Consider the following 16,188-nt stretch of genomic DNA (forward strand, 5'->3'; position numbering starts at 1 on the left):
ATGCCATATTTCAATTAAAAGACAAGTTTTAAAAATCCGCTTTCTATCCTTATCGCCTTATTAGCATTTTCTAATAGTTATATTAAACTAATTTTGACAGATATTTTGTGTACCCAAGCAAAGCCGCTGAACTACCAAAACTTGTACCAGCAGGGAGCCTTATACAACTAAACAGTGACACGTCAACTGGTAATGTTCATGAATATATAGGGAAATGTGCTTGGTGAATATCTAGCACAAGTGAGAAATATTCAACCCACAAGTGACATATTATTTTTATTTATATGAAATATTTTAATTCTATCGTATTTTGTCAAATTTACAAAACGGCCAGGCACATTTTTTTGCATTACAGCAACATCAAAAATATTCATAAACATATTTTCCTATAAACAGTGAAAAACGTAAAAAGTTTATTAAAATATACACAGATAAAATAAACTACAATATAGCTGGTTATTTTCGCGTGGATAATAGGTAGTGATACATTAACGTTATATCGAAAATATAATCCATGAAACATTTTACATCCAGGTCGCGAAATTTAAATTCATTGAAGGGTAATTCGTTCGTTTCAAAAGGAAAAATTTGACCTATGAAAATGACCAGCTATACAGTAACTAAAGCAAACCATCATGTAATATAATGATTAATATAATGGTCAAGTTGTAGTGCAGGGGGTATCATTAAAGTTTTTTTTTCATTTCTGAAATAAAAATAAGAATAATATTAACAGGAAAGAAAATTGAACATTTTAAGAATCTAAACTAGGTGCAGTATCGAGTTGTTTGAAATTCTGCGGTGAAGCGGCATGTGATTAATGCAACTGTGATTTCTGGAAATGAAGTTTACATAGAAACGTTTACTCGAGTTATTTGTCCGTGTATATACGTGGTCTTTGGAGTTTATAAGAAGTGTTGGTGATGTATATACATTTCTAAGTAGACAACCTCTACCATTTAAACTCACCACTTTCCATGTGTTCAAACCAATATGTTACACAAATCCCAGATATTTGCGCCATCGTCACAGAACAGTTCTGGTGCCAATATAGCGGCTTGTCAGCTTACGAAGAAATAACACATAACCCTTAATAAGGCAGTTTTATTGAAAATATGGTCAAAACATTACTTCAGTAAAACGACAAATATTCCATATCCACCAGAACTTTGTTCTATTAACTCTTGTATTAAAACGTTACGGAGATTAATTAATGGACATATCTGAAATGACGCTATCCAGATAACAATGTAAAAGAAAAAGAGATTTGTATTGAAGTATACTGCGGAATATAAGACTACGTGTGTTCGACTTGGAGGTCCCCAGCCTTGACTTCAGTCAAATCTAAAACACATTTCCGACATCTTTTGTTGAGCTTAGAGACCAAACAAAGTCGGATTTTCACTCTATCTGGCGAAGGGATCTGGAAATGTCAAAGTATCATGGCGGCCATGATGATGGCGATGGTGTGTATCCGAAGCCCAACTGTTTATTAGTGTTTCCTCGCCCCGGGCCAATATTTCCCCTACTGTAACATGTGTTTCGCGTCAAATGGCTGGAAATGTTTTTACAAATAGTAGCACGATGGGTGATACTGTCAATTTTATCCTATTTTGTTCAATTATTACCAAACAAACCTCTTACTGCCGGTGTGGCTCTTGGACCACCTAACTGGGCGAGACAAATCGTCGGATTATCGCTACTCTGTCGGATTTGCAGAGTACGTACCGATATATGAGTTTCATGTCACATGTTTACATAATAAGATTAAATACATACACAATGATATTTCATGTTGATGTTTTTTCAACATTAAATATCTTAATAAAAAATAAACCAAATTTTTATACGATGTTCCTTAATTTGCATACACGTGCAAGGTATATAAATTTGCACAATTTTCTGCGGTAATAGAAATTCCGATTATCTCAATGTCGTTAACGCCGCGATGTTTGGTGAAAGACTACTCCACCGAATGTAACGAAAAGACGATTTTCCCGAGATGGAAGAAAATATTCATGATTAATTATTATTGCTGCTCAGGAGGAAACCATACAAAAACATAAACTAAAAAAAAAAAAAAAACAACAAACATTAAACAAACAAACACCTGTTACTCTGATAGAAATATTCACCTGTGCATTTCGAAACGGTGAAATGATTTATATCGCTTTCATTCCTTATAAGTAAAGATATAAACATGTACACATACATTTACCAATATATATTATTACTAAACAGGTGTTGATATTCTGCATCAACTCGAAGTTGTTATCCATAACGATAGACATCTTTTAATCATGACTTTGAACTTAGAGAGTGTATAAACAAATACCATGTATAATGTGTTTTCTAAAGTACAGTTGGATGACATATATTAAATAATGACACAGCCTGGTGACTACAGAATTGTGTCATCTATATTAAATAATGGCACAGCCTGGTGACTACAGACTTTTGTCATCTATATTAAATAATGACACAGCCTGGTGACTACAGATTTGTGTCATCCATATTAAATAATGACACAGCCTGGTGACTACAGATTTGTGTCATCTGTATTAAATAATGACACAGCCTGGTGACTACAGATTTGTGTCATCTATATTAAATAATGACACAGCCTGGTGACTACAGATTTGTGTCATCTATATTTAATAATGACACAGCCTGGTGACTACAGATTTGTGTCATCTGTATTAAATAATGACACAGCCTGGTGACTACAGATTTGTGTCATCTGTATTAAATAATGACACAGCCTGGTGACTACAGATTTGTGTCATCTATATTTAATAATGACACAGCCTGGTGACTACAGATTTTTGCCATCTATATTAAATAATGACACAGCCTGGTGACTACAGATTTGTGTCATCTGTATTAAATAATGACACAGCCTGGTGACTACAGATTTGTGCCATCTATATAAAATAATGACACAGCCTGGTGACTACAGATTTGTGTCATCTGTATTAAATAATGACACATCCTGGTGATTATAGATTTGTGTCATCTATATTAAATAATGACACAGCCTGGTGACTACAGATTTGTGTCATCTATATTTAATATTGACACAGCCTGGTGACTACAGATTTTTGCCATCTGTATTAAATAATTACACAGTCTGGTGACTACAGATTTTTGTCATCTATATTAAATAATGTCCCCTAATGTTCATTACCTAGTCTTTCCCTTTCTTACGTTCACAAACAAAAATAACACAAAACCGTTGTTGAGAAATAACATCTTATTTGTCAATGTCGGCACTAAAATAGTTTAAAATTGATAAACCGAATACAGTTTTTGATTTTCTATGTAGTTGATTCAATTATAGTGAAAATTCCAATACACTTAGTGTTAAGCTTTGTAATAAATATATGTCCTGGTGTGAAAATGAAATGAAATCAAGCATTTTTATGTGTTTTGACGTGGATTTTTAGCATTCATGTTAAAGGTATGAAAGATACAAATATCATAGTAAACCTATGCCTTAATTTGCTTCCATTCATCTAACCATCTATTGTCCATGTGATTTATACTTTTTCGATGTTTCTTTGCAGTTTGATAATATTAAAATGCCGTTCCCTCTTTATATCGCCAAAACCCTTCATAACGTTATTTTCTGAGCAAACGAAGGAAGTGTAAAGTGGTTATTTCTGAAACCTTTGCATGCAAACAGAACACCGAGAATGACGGAAAGGGATATCCGAATGCGTTACACATCGTCGTTGCACATCATGGCGGGCCCTTACATGATATATTGAGCAAGATATAAACAGTGGCGTTCCGAATGACCATCTCGTGTTTCTTTGTAATGCAAACCCTATTCTCATTGAACTACAGAAACCATCTCAAAACACATGTAATTGATTTTTTGTGGAATATTTACTTAAGTAGATTAGATTAACAAATTAAACACAATGATGTAAAGTATAAAATTGTTAGTGTTATCGCGAATTATAAAGAACACTCAAATGAAGACCTCATTTCCTTTTGAAATGTTAATATTGACATATATTCCCCCTAGAGCCCCCCCCCTTCCTCCCCCTGCAGGTGGGAGGAGTAGACAGCCTTTTGTGTTGATATTGTAACTGTAAAAATCCATATTCTTATCTACCTGTCAAAAATATAATGTATTCTATATCCATATTCAAATCGGCAAAAAAAGACACTCCTACCTTTTTTTGGTGAATAATGACGAAATACTCAAATGACCAGCTCACTAACGAGATCGAATGGCATTTGAACAGTTTGATAACAAAATATGTTCAATATTAACAAATTGTTAATTTGTTCTGAAAGCTATATAATTAGATTAGAAAATCTCTACTCAATGGATAATTTCAATTTTCTTTTACGTTATAAGGTATCATTACACTAGATCTACCTTTTAAATGTGTTTTAACGCATTACATAATTGAGAATTAGCAAAATTTCATCAATTGTTACAAAGCATTTGAAGTTTGAGTTTTTTTTACCGATGTTAAAAATTCAATCTAAAGTTTAATAAAAAGGTTAGCCCACCTTGAATTTTCTAACCTGTTTTAATAATATATCATAAACTACGTTACTAAATTATATTTGAATCAAATGAGTTGAACTTATTGTATGGCAATACTTGTATTTGATTTGATAAATATCTTGAAAAAAAATGTTTGATGAGAAAATATGACGCAATTGGATAATTTGATATTATCCATTTTAAGGATGGAAACTATTAAGTTACTTCAATGGAAAAGGCTGTACATCGGCGGCAGAGAGTACATGTACGCTTTACTTCAATACACAACAAAATATTTTATTTGTAAAAGATATGATTATTGTATGTAAATAGCTGCCTATAACAAATGATATCTAATTTATATACCTGTACCTGGCAATTTCCAGTTAATTATATACATGTAAATGTTTATCAGGGTTGTTTATGCGCATGGAAAATCTCTATGTAATTAAAAAATCAGTAACGTCAGTGATTTTCCGAAAGTACATTAATTCAAAAGGCACATAAAATTACAACCTGAGAGGTGCATTTGAATAACAATCGCTAAATTTCATGTTAGAAAGAAAATTTGACTTGTAGTTTTACATTAAAATATTCGTGAAACATTGATTTCCTACTTCGACCTTAATTTCATATTTGATAAGAACTAAGTTCTTCAGTAAAAAAAAACAAAACAAATTGAAACTAAAATTGAAAAAATTTAAAGTAGATATTTTTTTTAAAATCAATTAAGTAAGTTTAAGCTGAGTTCATTCAACTTTATTTCGGGATTCTGAAAACTTTTTAACATCAGCTTGAACGACAATCCGTGCACCGTCACTAGTACTGTGGGAGGTATAGTGACGTCAAATTTTGCTGAAGTTAGAAATTGGTTCCAGATTGACCATGTATACATGCAAAGCTACTGAAATAATACCACGAATACCATCCTGCCCTTCTCCCCCTCCCCTTGGAACCTCGTGTATATAATTTACAACACTGGCAGGATCCAGACTAACCACACTATATACATATTTTACTTATATCTATAACAGTGGTACCCCGGCTATTATACAAATCAGTTACATTCATTTTATCGTATATATATTTTCAATTAGACAAATTCATACTGAAGTTGTTAGCTATTAATAATGTTTGTTCATTTACATTTACATATGTGTCTTCACATATAGTTTAATACATCTTTAATACACGTATTTAATAAATACTTTACGTTATGTGTGACGTATAAAAGTGACGTCATGATTTCAAGATAAAAAAGAAATGTTCCTTGATGTTTTAATTACTTGTGGAAAAATGCATCAAATAGTTTTATTAAATCATTAACACATATACATATGATGAAAAGAGTTCAACCCCTTTTTCATTAAACTGGATTTTCATCCAACTTTCCGAAGTTGGAGCTTTGGTAATATTCCATTTCCAATGCCACATGAATTAGATAAAGGTATTTTGTATTTCGGGTTTCTTTTGTTTTACTTCACTACATCAAATACATCCGAAATCCAATTCTACAGAACGATACCTCCCTACGAGTCGGGGATTTTTGTAACTAACATTTATTTTAAATCTTTTAAACATTCGATATGTGTTAACAAAGATACTTATCCTAGGTTATATTGTATCATATTGTCTATTTATATTTTGATTTAATATCAATAACAAAACTTTTACAAATTTTACAAATATCTGTGATTGAAACAACGTTCTATACTACCTTACATATGATCATCATCGACGTGAATGGATGAACTGAGGAGTCGTCTTATAATAATCGATAAGGAAATGATTGATTGACGTGTCTGCTATATTTAGATTGACCTGTTGTAGAATTGGATTTGATCTATCCGGTTTTTGTCATAATTCACAACTAAAGTGTAATTAGATAGGTAGAAACCGCGCCTTTAATTACAAATTCTAAGAATAATATATTGCTAGTTCGATGTTTCGTGAGAATTGGTAAGATCGTATTGTCAAACGTAAATATTTCGTGAGAATTGGTAAGATCGTATTGTCAAACGTCAATATTTCGTGAGAATCGGAAAGATCGTATTGTCAAACGTAAATATTTCGTGAGAATTGGAAAGATCGTATTGTCAAACGTCAATATTTCGTGAGAATTGGAAAGATCGTATTGTCAAACCTCAATATTTCGTGAGAATTGGAAAGATCGTATTGTCAAACGTCAATGTTTGGTGAGAATTGGTAAGATCGTATTGTCAAACGTAAATATTTCGTGAGAATTGGAAAGATCGTATTGTCAAACGTCAATTTTCGTGAGAATTGGTAAGATCGTATTGTCAAACGTCAATATTTCGTGAGAATTGGTAAGATCGTATTGTCAAACGTCAATGTTTCGTGAGAATTGGTAAGATCGTATTGTCAAACGTAAATATTTCGTGAGAATTGGTAAGATCGTATTGTCAAACGTCAATGTTTGGTGAGAATTGGTAAGATCGTATTGTCAAACGTCAATGTTTGGTGAGAATTGGTAAGATCGTATTGTCAAACGTCAATGTTTGGTGAGAATTAGTAAGATCGTTATGTCAAACGTCAATGTTGACAACAATACTACTATCAATATCTCATCGTATCTGTGGCATTCCAGGAAATTACATCTCTCCGTCTTTCTGTCGAACTATTTACATATATATATATATAAATATATATCATATTCCTCACTCTCCATCTTCCTATCTTTCTATTCAACCGATTTGTATATATAATCCTCTCTCCGTCTATCTATCTTTCTATCCGACTGATTTTTTTTATATCATTCTCTCACTCTCCGTTTTTCCACCTTTCCATCCAACTCATTTTTTTATACATAATCCTCTTTTTCCGTCTTTCCATCGTTCTATCCGACTGATTTATATATTTAATCCTCTCTCTCCATTTTTCTTTCTTCTATCTAACTAATTTAAAAAAAACCCTCTCTCTTCGTTTTCCCATCTATCTATCAAAACTGATTTTTTAAAAATATAAAATCCACTCTCTCCGTCTTTCCATCTTTCTTTTCGACTGATTTTTATATTACAAATATAGATACAATCAAATCATGTCTTACACAATTCATGTGTCTATGCTGGAAACAGATTCCTGTTGTATACATACAGGATGAAAAGTTTATTCCAAGTCCAATGCATTTTGATTTAAACATATTTTATTGAACAATTTCAAAGGAATTGGGCACACATTTTCCAACTTATATCAAGCTCTTTCCCTATAAAGTGTGACAAATACATAATGACAAGACAAAACGACACATGTTTAAATAAAATTACACGGAGAGAGAGAGAGAGAGAGAGAGAGAGAGAGAGAGAGAGAGAGAGAGAGAGAGAGAGAGAGAGAGAGAGAGAGAGAGAGAGAGAGAGAGAGAGAGAGAGAGAGAGAGAGAGAGAGAGAGAGAGAGAGAGAGAGAGAGAGAGAGAGAGAGAGAGAGAGAGAGAGAGAGAGAGAGAGAGAGAGAGAGAGAGAGAGAGAGAGAGAGAGAGAGAGAGAGAGAGAGAGAGAGAGAGAGAGAGAAACAGAGACAGAGAGATAGAGTATGTGAGAGACAGAGACTGTTTGGTATACTGTACGTTTTGCACATAAATGAATGAAATAAAAAAGTCAGTTTTTAACAGGAACTAGAGAATAGAACATTATGATGCGGATTCCATTTATTGCAAATTTTCTGGTTTCTCTCTTACACAATACAAGGACAATGTGCGTTCGTGTATCTTACTTCGACTACTAAAGCACTGTATGAAATACAAGTTAAATAGAAAGGTTTTATTTAAACTATCAATTTTCTACTGTCGCGTGAACGATGCTTTGTAATTACATTTGTTTGGTTAAACATATTAATTTTTATTTATCTGAAAAATGTGCTTTTAAAAATGATGATATGCATTCGTGCTATTTTAAATTTTTTGTTATTTTTCGTGGGATAAATTTATATTTTATGTCCAGTAAACACGATATGGTCTTTTCACACGCACTTAAGCAAATAAGATAAATATTCGATACAAAACAAGGATTTAAAAAAAGTTTAAGGGAAATTATAGGTAATACCCCATAAAAAGAATGTATTTAAAATGTGCAATTCATCGCTTTATTGACGAGAATAATACAATTCTACAGTCGTAAATTCAGTTACACAACGACAAAAGTAACAAGTTCAACGTTTCAATACCTTTTCTAATTTGCCCAGTCAGAACTGTCACGCCCCCTCCTGAATACCTTCCTCTCCCCCATTGACATGTACTCTTTAGGCTAGCGAGTAACGTATAATTATCATTTAATAAAAATGAAATGAATTAAAACTATAAAAGGTTGTCAAACCTAATTGTCAATAAACCTTGTTACATTTTTATTGAATACGTATTATGGCCTTTCTATCAAAATGGCTAAGTTGTCATCAATTTAAGTACTGAGTACCAGATGAAATGTGAATATTCTCGATGGTAAATTTAAAAAGGTGAACGTTAATGTAACTTAAAAAGATTAATACTTTCCACTTCTTTGACGGTCTGTCCATCAACTTCGCCTTATGGTAACGACCTCGTTTGTAGGGTTTGTCGATAAACCGAAAGTAAACAAAGCGACCAATGAGAAAGCCGATTCTAAGCCAATATTTATCTAACACCGTTTAGCCAATACCTATCGGAAGTTGCGCCACTGGTAAGTTCTACTGTTCTGGCCGAATGAGGGCGGGGCTTTCAAGATGTTCCGTCAATTTACAAATAGGGGTATGACATGGACGAATAAATCACTTGAGCGGAGACAATCAGACAAGAAGAGGTCGCAATAACTATTAGGAAGTTGAAACGGGTATAGACGAAACTCGGACAAAAACTGAATGAGACATTTTTACAGACAAAACGTTGTTACATTTGGATTGATGTAACAATTTAAACTTGGACGTATCATTTAATCTGGATTGCTATTAAGTTTACGAAGACTGCTACATTTTAAAGTGGTGAAATATAAAAGACAATTTAACAATGAACCCAGTCACTTTGTATCCGCTGACGGAGAAAGGCTCCAGGAAACCCAAATGCGCCAGATGTCGAAACCATGGAATGGTTTCCTGGTTAAAAGGCCACAAACGTCATTGTAAATTCAAGGACTGCGCATGTCAAAAATGTAACTTGATTGCCGAACGTCAACGTATAATGGCGGCACAGGTCGCACTAAAACGACAACAGGCGGCTGAAGACGCCATTGCGTTAGGGCTGCGGGCATGTGCTCAAGACCACATAAATCCCGTGATGACGTCGGGTCCTTTGTGGGGCCCTGGCACAGTGTCCCCACCCCAAGGTGAAACGGAAGGAAGGGGTGATGATGAAGATTCAATCGGTAAGTATATTGTGACGTCATACGACGTCAGTCAAAATGCAGAACTTCAATTCGAAATATTTTACTGTTTTTTTTTTAAATTCCTTTTTAAAATTTTAATTTGCTTAGTTCATTCATGATTCTAGACTACCGAAACTTTAAAACTATTAAATATTTCTATAACTCAGCGTATTATATCCGTCAGATAAACTGTAAATGGGTAGTATCTATTTTTATTGAAGCGATATAATTTAGCTAAAAAGCATTGAACATATTCTTCTATTTCGCCTTAGATAAATAAAGAGAAAACGAAGGTTTTATGTAACTCTATTGATAAATACAAAATATCAATATTTCCTGTTGTCACGTTCACAGATCCCAGTTTGAAATCACAATTACAAACTGATCATGATATGAACACGTACGTTATATATTCTCATGGTGTGTTATTGCTAAGAACTTTATAAAATCTAGAACGTTATTCCTAGGAACAAAACCTAACACGGAAAAGATTACATTTTAACATATTGTATTCTTTAATAAATTAACATATTACTGACGTTAATGCGTATCAACGCTATAGCGGATAGATATTTTTCAACCGTTTGCCCCTTGTCACGTCAAATTAACCGTGTGCAGTTGTAATTGAAACGCTTATATTACCCAAAAGCGATTTAATCATCTATTTAAACATAAAGCTACATTTTATTGAGTACTTGTCTTGAATTTCTTAGGCGCAGTTTCTAGTATTTCATATAGTGAAGGAGGACTCTAGTCTCATTCTTAATGGGTTGACCTGTTTTTGTGATTAATTGCATCTCGATATCTGTCATTCGTTATTTAACTTTCTTTAAACGAGTGTTAGTATTTTCAGTTAAACTTTAGCTTAAAAATCTTCCTTGAAATAGACCAATAGTATTAAAAAGTAATTAAATATTACACAAAACGAAAACTTGCTTGTTAACATAATCTAGAATTTAATTTAACACAACGGTTCTATACTTGCCAAGCCGTAACAAGGAAGAATTCGCCTTTAAGATATTTTTATCATTTGGTTTATCTGTCACAAAGAGAAAATACTGCTTTTCGTCTTGAATCAAATATATCACTTGCGCGTGTACAATAATTAAATTTTGTTTGAGACTCAACGATTCAAATTTTCTTGTCACATTTGTAACACATCGATTTAACCATATGTATATATATTGTATAGGTGTGAATCATGTCGATAAACAAAACTAGCAATACAGTTTCGTGATTTTTATAATAATAAATTGTTTTTGTAAAGACAAATAAGTCTCATTTGATTAATCAATCAAGTTCATGAGTAATTTTAAAAAATCTTAATCATAAGAATTAATTATTAAAATGGATGTTTTGTATGCATATTCTCTGCGTCGTCGTTAGTTTACGAAAGCAAAGCGGTGATCAATTTCATAACAGATGCTTGTTACCGACGTTCCACAACAATACTAAGTAGACAACGCATGATACAACAATTATTTTTTCTTTTTTTCTTTTTCTTTTTTTCTTTTTTAACACAATCATATTTTATTCACAGATAAAATGCACCATTATTACATACATTGTCTTAGTGCAGGAAGGCTCTCTTACTTTCTTCATTTAACTTAAACCAGAATTACACACTTTTTTTTTATAAAATTCATATTATTTTCTATATACAACGTCATCAATAGAATGAATGTACATGTTTATGTAGAATGAATGATGAAACTGTTTAGTTCAGTTCTTTTTTTAATTATTTATATTTATTACAAATGTGAAATGTAACTAAAGACCTGAAAGGTAAAGAGAAATAAATCTGGAATAAGAAAAAAATATTAATTATGCCCATGATGTGTTCGTCTGTGGCAAAGTTTTAATTTTACGTGGAACTGACAATATTCAGTATAGTATCTGTCTGACACCTTTACCTACTTAATACCAGGTTGTAATCGGACGCATATTTTATTGAAAAAGGAAAAGAAAATTCTGATAACTTTCGAAAACATTATAAATGGAATGAACATGTTGCGAGAAAAGCTTAAATGAGAGGAGTATATCGAATTTAATTTTTAATTGAAATCACATTGAGAATAATCCTTGTGGCCATTTTTGAGTGATAGTTTTTTACAGTTGTTACTTGTAGTTTGTAATGTATAAACACTGATTCGGAGTATTCTCACGGCTGATGGTGAGAAATCGATTATCCTACTACGTTCACATTGGTGTAAATGTGGAACCGGGTGTTCATGTTTGTTTGGATAATTTAACTGGAAATTATCCCGTCCCTTGTGATTATGATGGCGAGCATCACTGTTGTAATCGGACACGCCCCCCTTCAATCCCCTCCCCGAATACCTCCTCCTTCTAACAAGCTCTGTCGACCACCATCAGCGATCGGACATGTGATCTTTTAGAGTGTGGAGTCTTACCATTCTTCAAAATTTAGTTTCAAACGTTCGGAATAAATAGCAAATTTATAGAAATAAATAACCATTTAATGTCTGTGAATATCTAATTCACGAAGATTTTACTGAAACTGGCTGAAGTAAACAATTTACTTGTACACGATATATGGTTGATGTTTTAAAAGCTTTCTAAACATAGCCATTTACTGGTAGTAAACATCTAATTGACTGCTGTAAACAGTTAATATTTTTTTCTAAACACAGCCATTTCCTTACATTTTCATTAATGAAATTAATTTCGAAATAAATTGTATTTCATATGACGAGAATAACTTCAAAGGTCCATCAATGCAGGGAAAATAGACAATTGTATTGTCTTTTTAAAAAAGTATTTTCCTTTTAGTAGAACATTTTTATTTTCGTTACTTTAACATCACTTTGACTTGAAAATGATTCATATATATCAGTTAAAAGCACAAATGTTTAATAAAACATCTTATACACATTTTTTATCATCAAATAAAAAAGCCCATCAATTTCAGAGCATGTTGGTGCCTTCATTTTCTGTATAATACTCTCAATCAGTCTCTCGGCTATGCGTTATTATGGAATTTGTGAATGAGTATTGTACTCGAACTTCGCGATGCCGTTTCGGTAAGAATATCAAATTACATTATATAATATACATTTTCTCTTCTGGTTTTAAGTCTGTTGCAGCTGATCTTAATGGAAAACATATCTTAAATATCTAAAATCAAATTATATTAACGACTTGATGGAAATTTTCATATTATTGGATAATTCTATTGAAATGAAAAAAACCTAGACCACTGGTGAGGAAACACGTCATGCTAGATAACAGCAAAATGGCTTTTTTGAAAATCAAATTTCAAATATCATATTGATATATTAAATTTTAAACTGAAGACTAAGCTATAGGGTAAAACACATTCAGTTTATCATTCAAATTTATTTGATTTGCCGAAAATTTATATTCAAGAGCTCATCCAAATATTTTGTAAGATCAGAGACACTTATTGGATAAACACTAAACTGACTTTCCTTTGTATACCGTATTCGGAATGAAACTTTTATATAACAAAGTCTGTTATCATTATCAGAGCCCCGTGTGAGGTCTGGCAGTCCCGTATCTCTGTTGGTTCTGGGGAGTGGGCTGGGAGGGAGAGTTTGTATAACGTGCTCAGTGTATCAGTTTAACGTATCGATTCTGTGTATCCTTCATGTGACAGTGTTGACATTTATTGGAACAGAGAGTGTAGTTATTGTTTATTTAAACTTATCAACAATGAGTTTGAGTATATACGGCAATACTGTAGTGGAGGAATTAGCTACTTTACGGAAAGGTCACATACTCGAACGTTCAAAGGTTTCCAGTTTGAGATAATGTTCCTTAAATAGGAATTAATTTGAAACATTATTGTGTTTTTTATGCTTGAATCCCAAATAACACACGAGGTTCGTTTTAAACATCGGTTAAATTACAGCAGAAACTGATTGTGCATTGGCTCGTATTTTACATAAATATTACTTTGAAATCCGAGGACAAAATAGGAAATTCTATCTAATCGAGATGAAAGCCAAATAAACTCCAGCTATGTAATCCTGCATTATAAACTGTGATAGATTAGATATATTTTAAATTGTCCCCTGCAAGTTCATAAAACTGATATACACCGATGATAATTAGGTTTGATCACAAACTCATCAAATTATGAACATTGTAAACTACACGGTTGTGAATTCTCTTGGTATCATCATAATCTCAATTCCATTTGTTTTCTTACGTTGACAGAAAACACTCCGAAGATTACCGAGGACAGCAGCGAAGATGACCGAGTGGAAGCATCATCACCCGAATCCATCAACGACGTTACGGAAACACCCGAACGACCTAAACCTTACTCTCCTTATACATCACTTGCACGGGCACGTGACCTACCTCCTCCGACCCCGTTCCTTCCGGGTCACCTAAATAACCTTGAGATTTTGGAACGTGTATTTCCCTTTCAACGGAAGTCTGTGTTGGAGCTCGTCCTTCAAGGCTGTAACGGTGATCTCGTGAAAGCAATAGAACAATTTTTGTCAACGCAAGACACTTTAATAAATCAGCAGACGACACCTCGTCTGAAACAGGATTTCCGGTCTCATCCTTATTTTGGACAATTACCCCTTCACACCATAAAGTCACTCAACGCTAAACTGCCCAGTGGTAGCAGCATGCGATCGGCATTCACCCCGTTTTCAAACCCCGCACCTATGGCCCATACGGGTCTCCACTCAGCTTTTACGTCACATGTTAACACAATGTCATGTGATGCACTCAGAGCACAAATGTTTCCTACAGGCATGCGTTCCGGTGATGTACTTCCGCCTTCTTCCCAATTTCCTTATCCTAGTTTTTCGCACTTGACTTCCGGTCCCCTGCCAGGTTTTATGAGTAGCCCTTTCTCGTTGTATCCATACAGAACTGGCGTCACAGATATCAACTGTTTTAGGAAAACAGCTGAAAAGGCATCCGAGCGAGCAGCTCTACAAGAAAGTAATCAAAACGTGGAGAACTGGGATGAAAGTGCGAAAGAACGTGACGTCGAATAAAACCGACGGCTAAACTGATGGTCACGCATATTTCTAGATATATAACTCCTTAATGTATTTGAATGTTATGTACACCTCGTGTAGAGGTAAACTAAAAAAAATAATTTGTTATTTATTCTTCAACCAGATGTGTTTTTAATTGTATGCTGATGACAATTTCTAGGTAACCTTTACGGAAGGTTTACCAGCCAAGTTCATGTCCTCACTATTAATATCCCATTAGTCATGTAATTCTCGTTTTGGTCACGTGATGTGTGAATGAATGGCAGTTGAGACATTCTATGTGTGTCATCCATGTGGAAAGAGATAAAATTGTAATATGGACTTATAGAATAACTACTTTACATTAACATTGAATACTTGTCGTGCTGCAGTTGTTGTATATATGATAATACATTTAAAACTGTGTACATTTGGTCACGTGACAATTTTATGTATACGAAGTTACCTCATCATACAATGTCTAAGATGTATGTAAGTAAATGGCGTCCAAATACCTGATGTTATTCATTTATCTTTTATAAGTTTTATTTTATGACATTCTTTCCAATTACCAAACAGCACCTAACTAACACCATCTACGTAAACTGGTAGATAAACACAGTTTATATCTAATTAGTAGGATACAAAATCGTCCTGAAAATTTTGTTATCAGGCCAGGTTGTCGGGTTGTGCAATGGTATTTCCGGGTAATGCCGTTTCCTTCCGCATTGACCACGCGCTTAATAAAGTGAGTTTTATTTTCTATTGTCGTAGATTAAATAGTTTTCGTTAAAAACTTAATTAAAAATGTTAAAATATTTTCAAACAAAATCTTTAAATAGATTATGGGGACAGGGCTTGTAAAATTTTCAACACGTGTTTTCTAAGTCACGTGACACACCAATCAAGGATATGGGGAATCCATTATTTGATAACAAATTTGTGATTAGGTAACCAAAATACATTAATGGAGTCGAACCACTGAAATTTTGTTGGTGATAATGATTTTGAAATAGTTATTTATAGATCATTATATAACTTATGATATAACTTGGAGGGTAAGTGGGGATCTTTACTATCAAACATATCAATATCATCAAGAGATACTACTTAATATATATCAAAACGGTTAAAAGTTGAATATGACTTACCTGATATATATACCACATCAGGAGACACCAAGGAGACACATAAATAGACAGAGACGACATCAAATACAACCGATAAAACATGTGGAATAACGAAATAACCAAGGAGACACATGAATAGACAGAGACGACACCAAATACAACAGATAAGACACATGGAATAACGAAATAACCAAGGAGACACAAAAATAGACAGAGACGA

General features: G+C 33.3%; 1 protein-coding gene across 1 annotated transcript; it reads left to right on the forward strand.

The window, feature by feature from the left end:
* Positions 1-9,495: 9,495 nt before the first annotated feature.
* On the forward strand, positions 9,496-14,856 carry LOC132560077 (doublesex- and mab-3-related transcription factor A2-like). The gene is made up of 2 exons (XM_060224732.1): positions 9,496-9,850; positions 14,054-14,856. Exons 1-2 carry the CDS (start codon positions 9,496-9,498, stop codon positions 14,854-14,856), a joined length of 1,158 nt encoding a protein of 385 aa, XP_060080715.1.
* Positions 14,857-16,188: the final 1,332 nt, after the last annotated feature.

This window comes from Ylistrum balloti, unplaced genomic scaffold, assembly GCF_031769215.1.
Source record: "Ylistrum balloti isolate Yb309-2 unplaced genomic scaffold, AGI_CSIRO_Ybal_v1 Utg371012, whole genome shotgun sequence".
Taxonomy (NCBI): domain Eukaryota; kingdom Metazoa; phylum Mollusca; class Bivalvia; order Pectinida; family Pectinidae; genus Ylistrum; species Ylistrum balloti.

Bases quoted from the DNA above. Each gene is read 5' to 3' on its own strand.
- LOC132560077 (XM_060224732.1), top strand. From the start codon at position 9,496: ATGAACCCAGTCACTTTGTATCCGCTGACGGAGAAAGGCTCCAGGAAA. The intron at 9,851-14,053 runs GTAAGTATATTG...TTACGTTGACAG, and splicing joins TGATGATGAAGATTCAATCG to AAAACACTCCGAAGATTACC.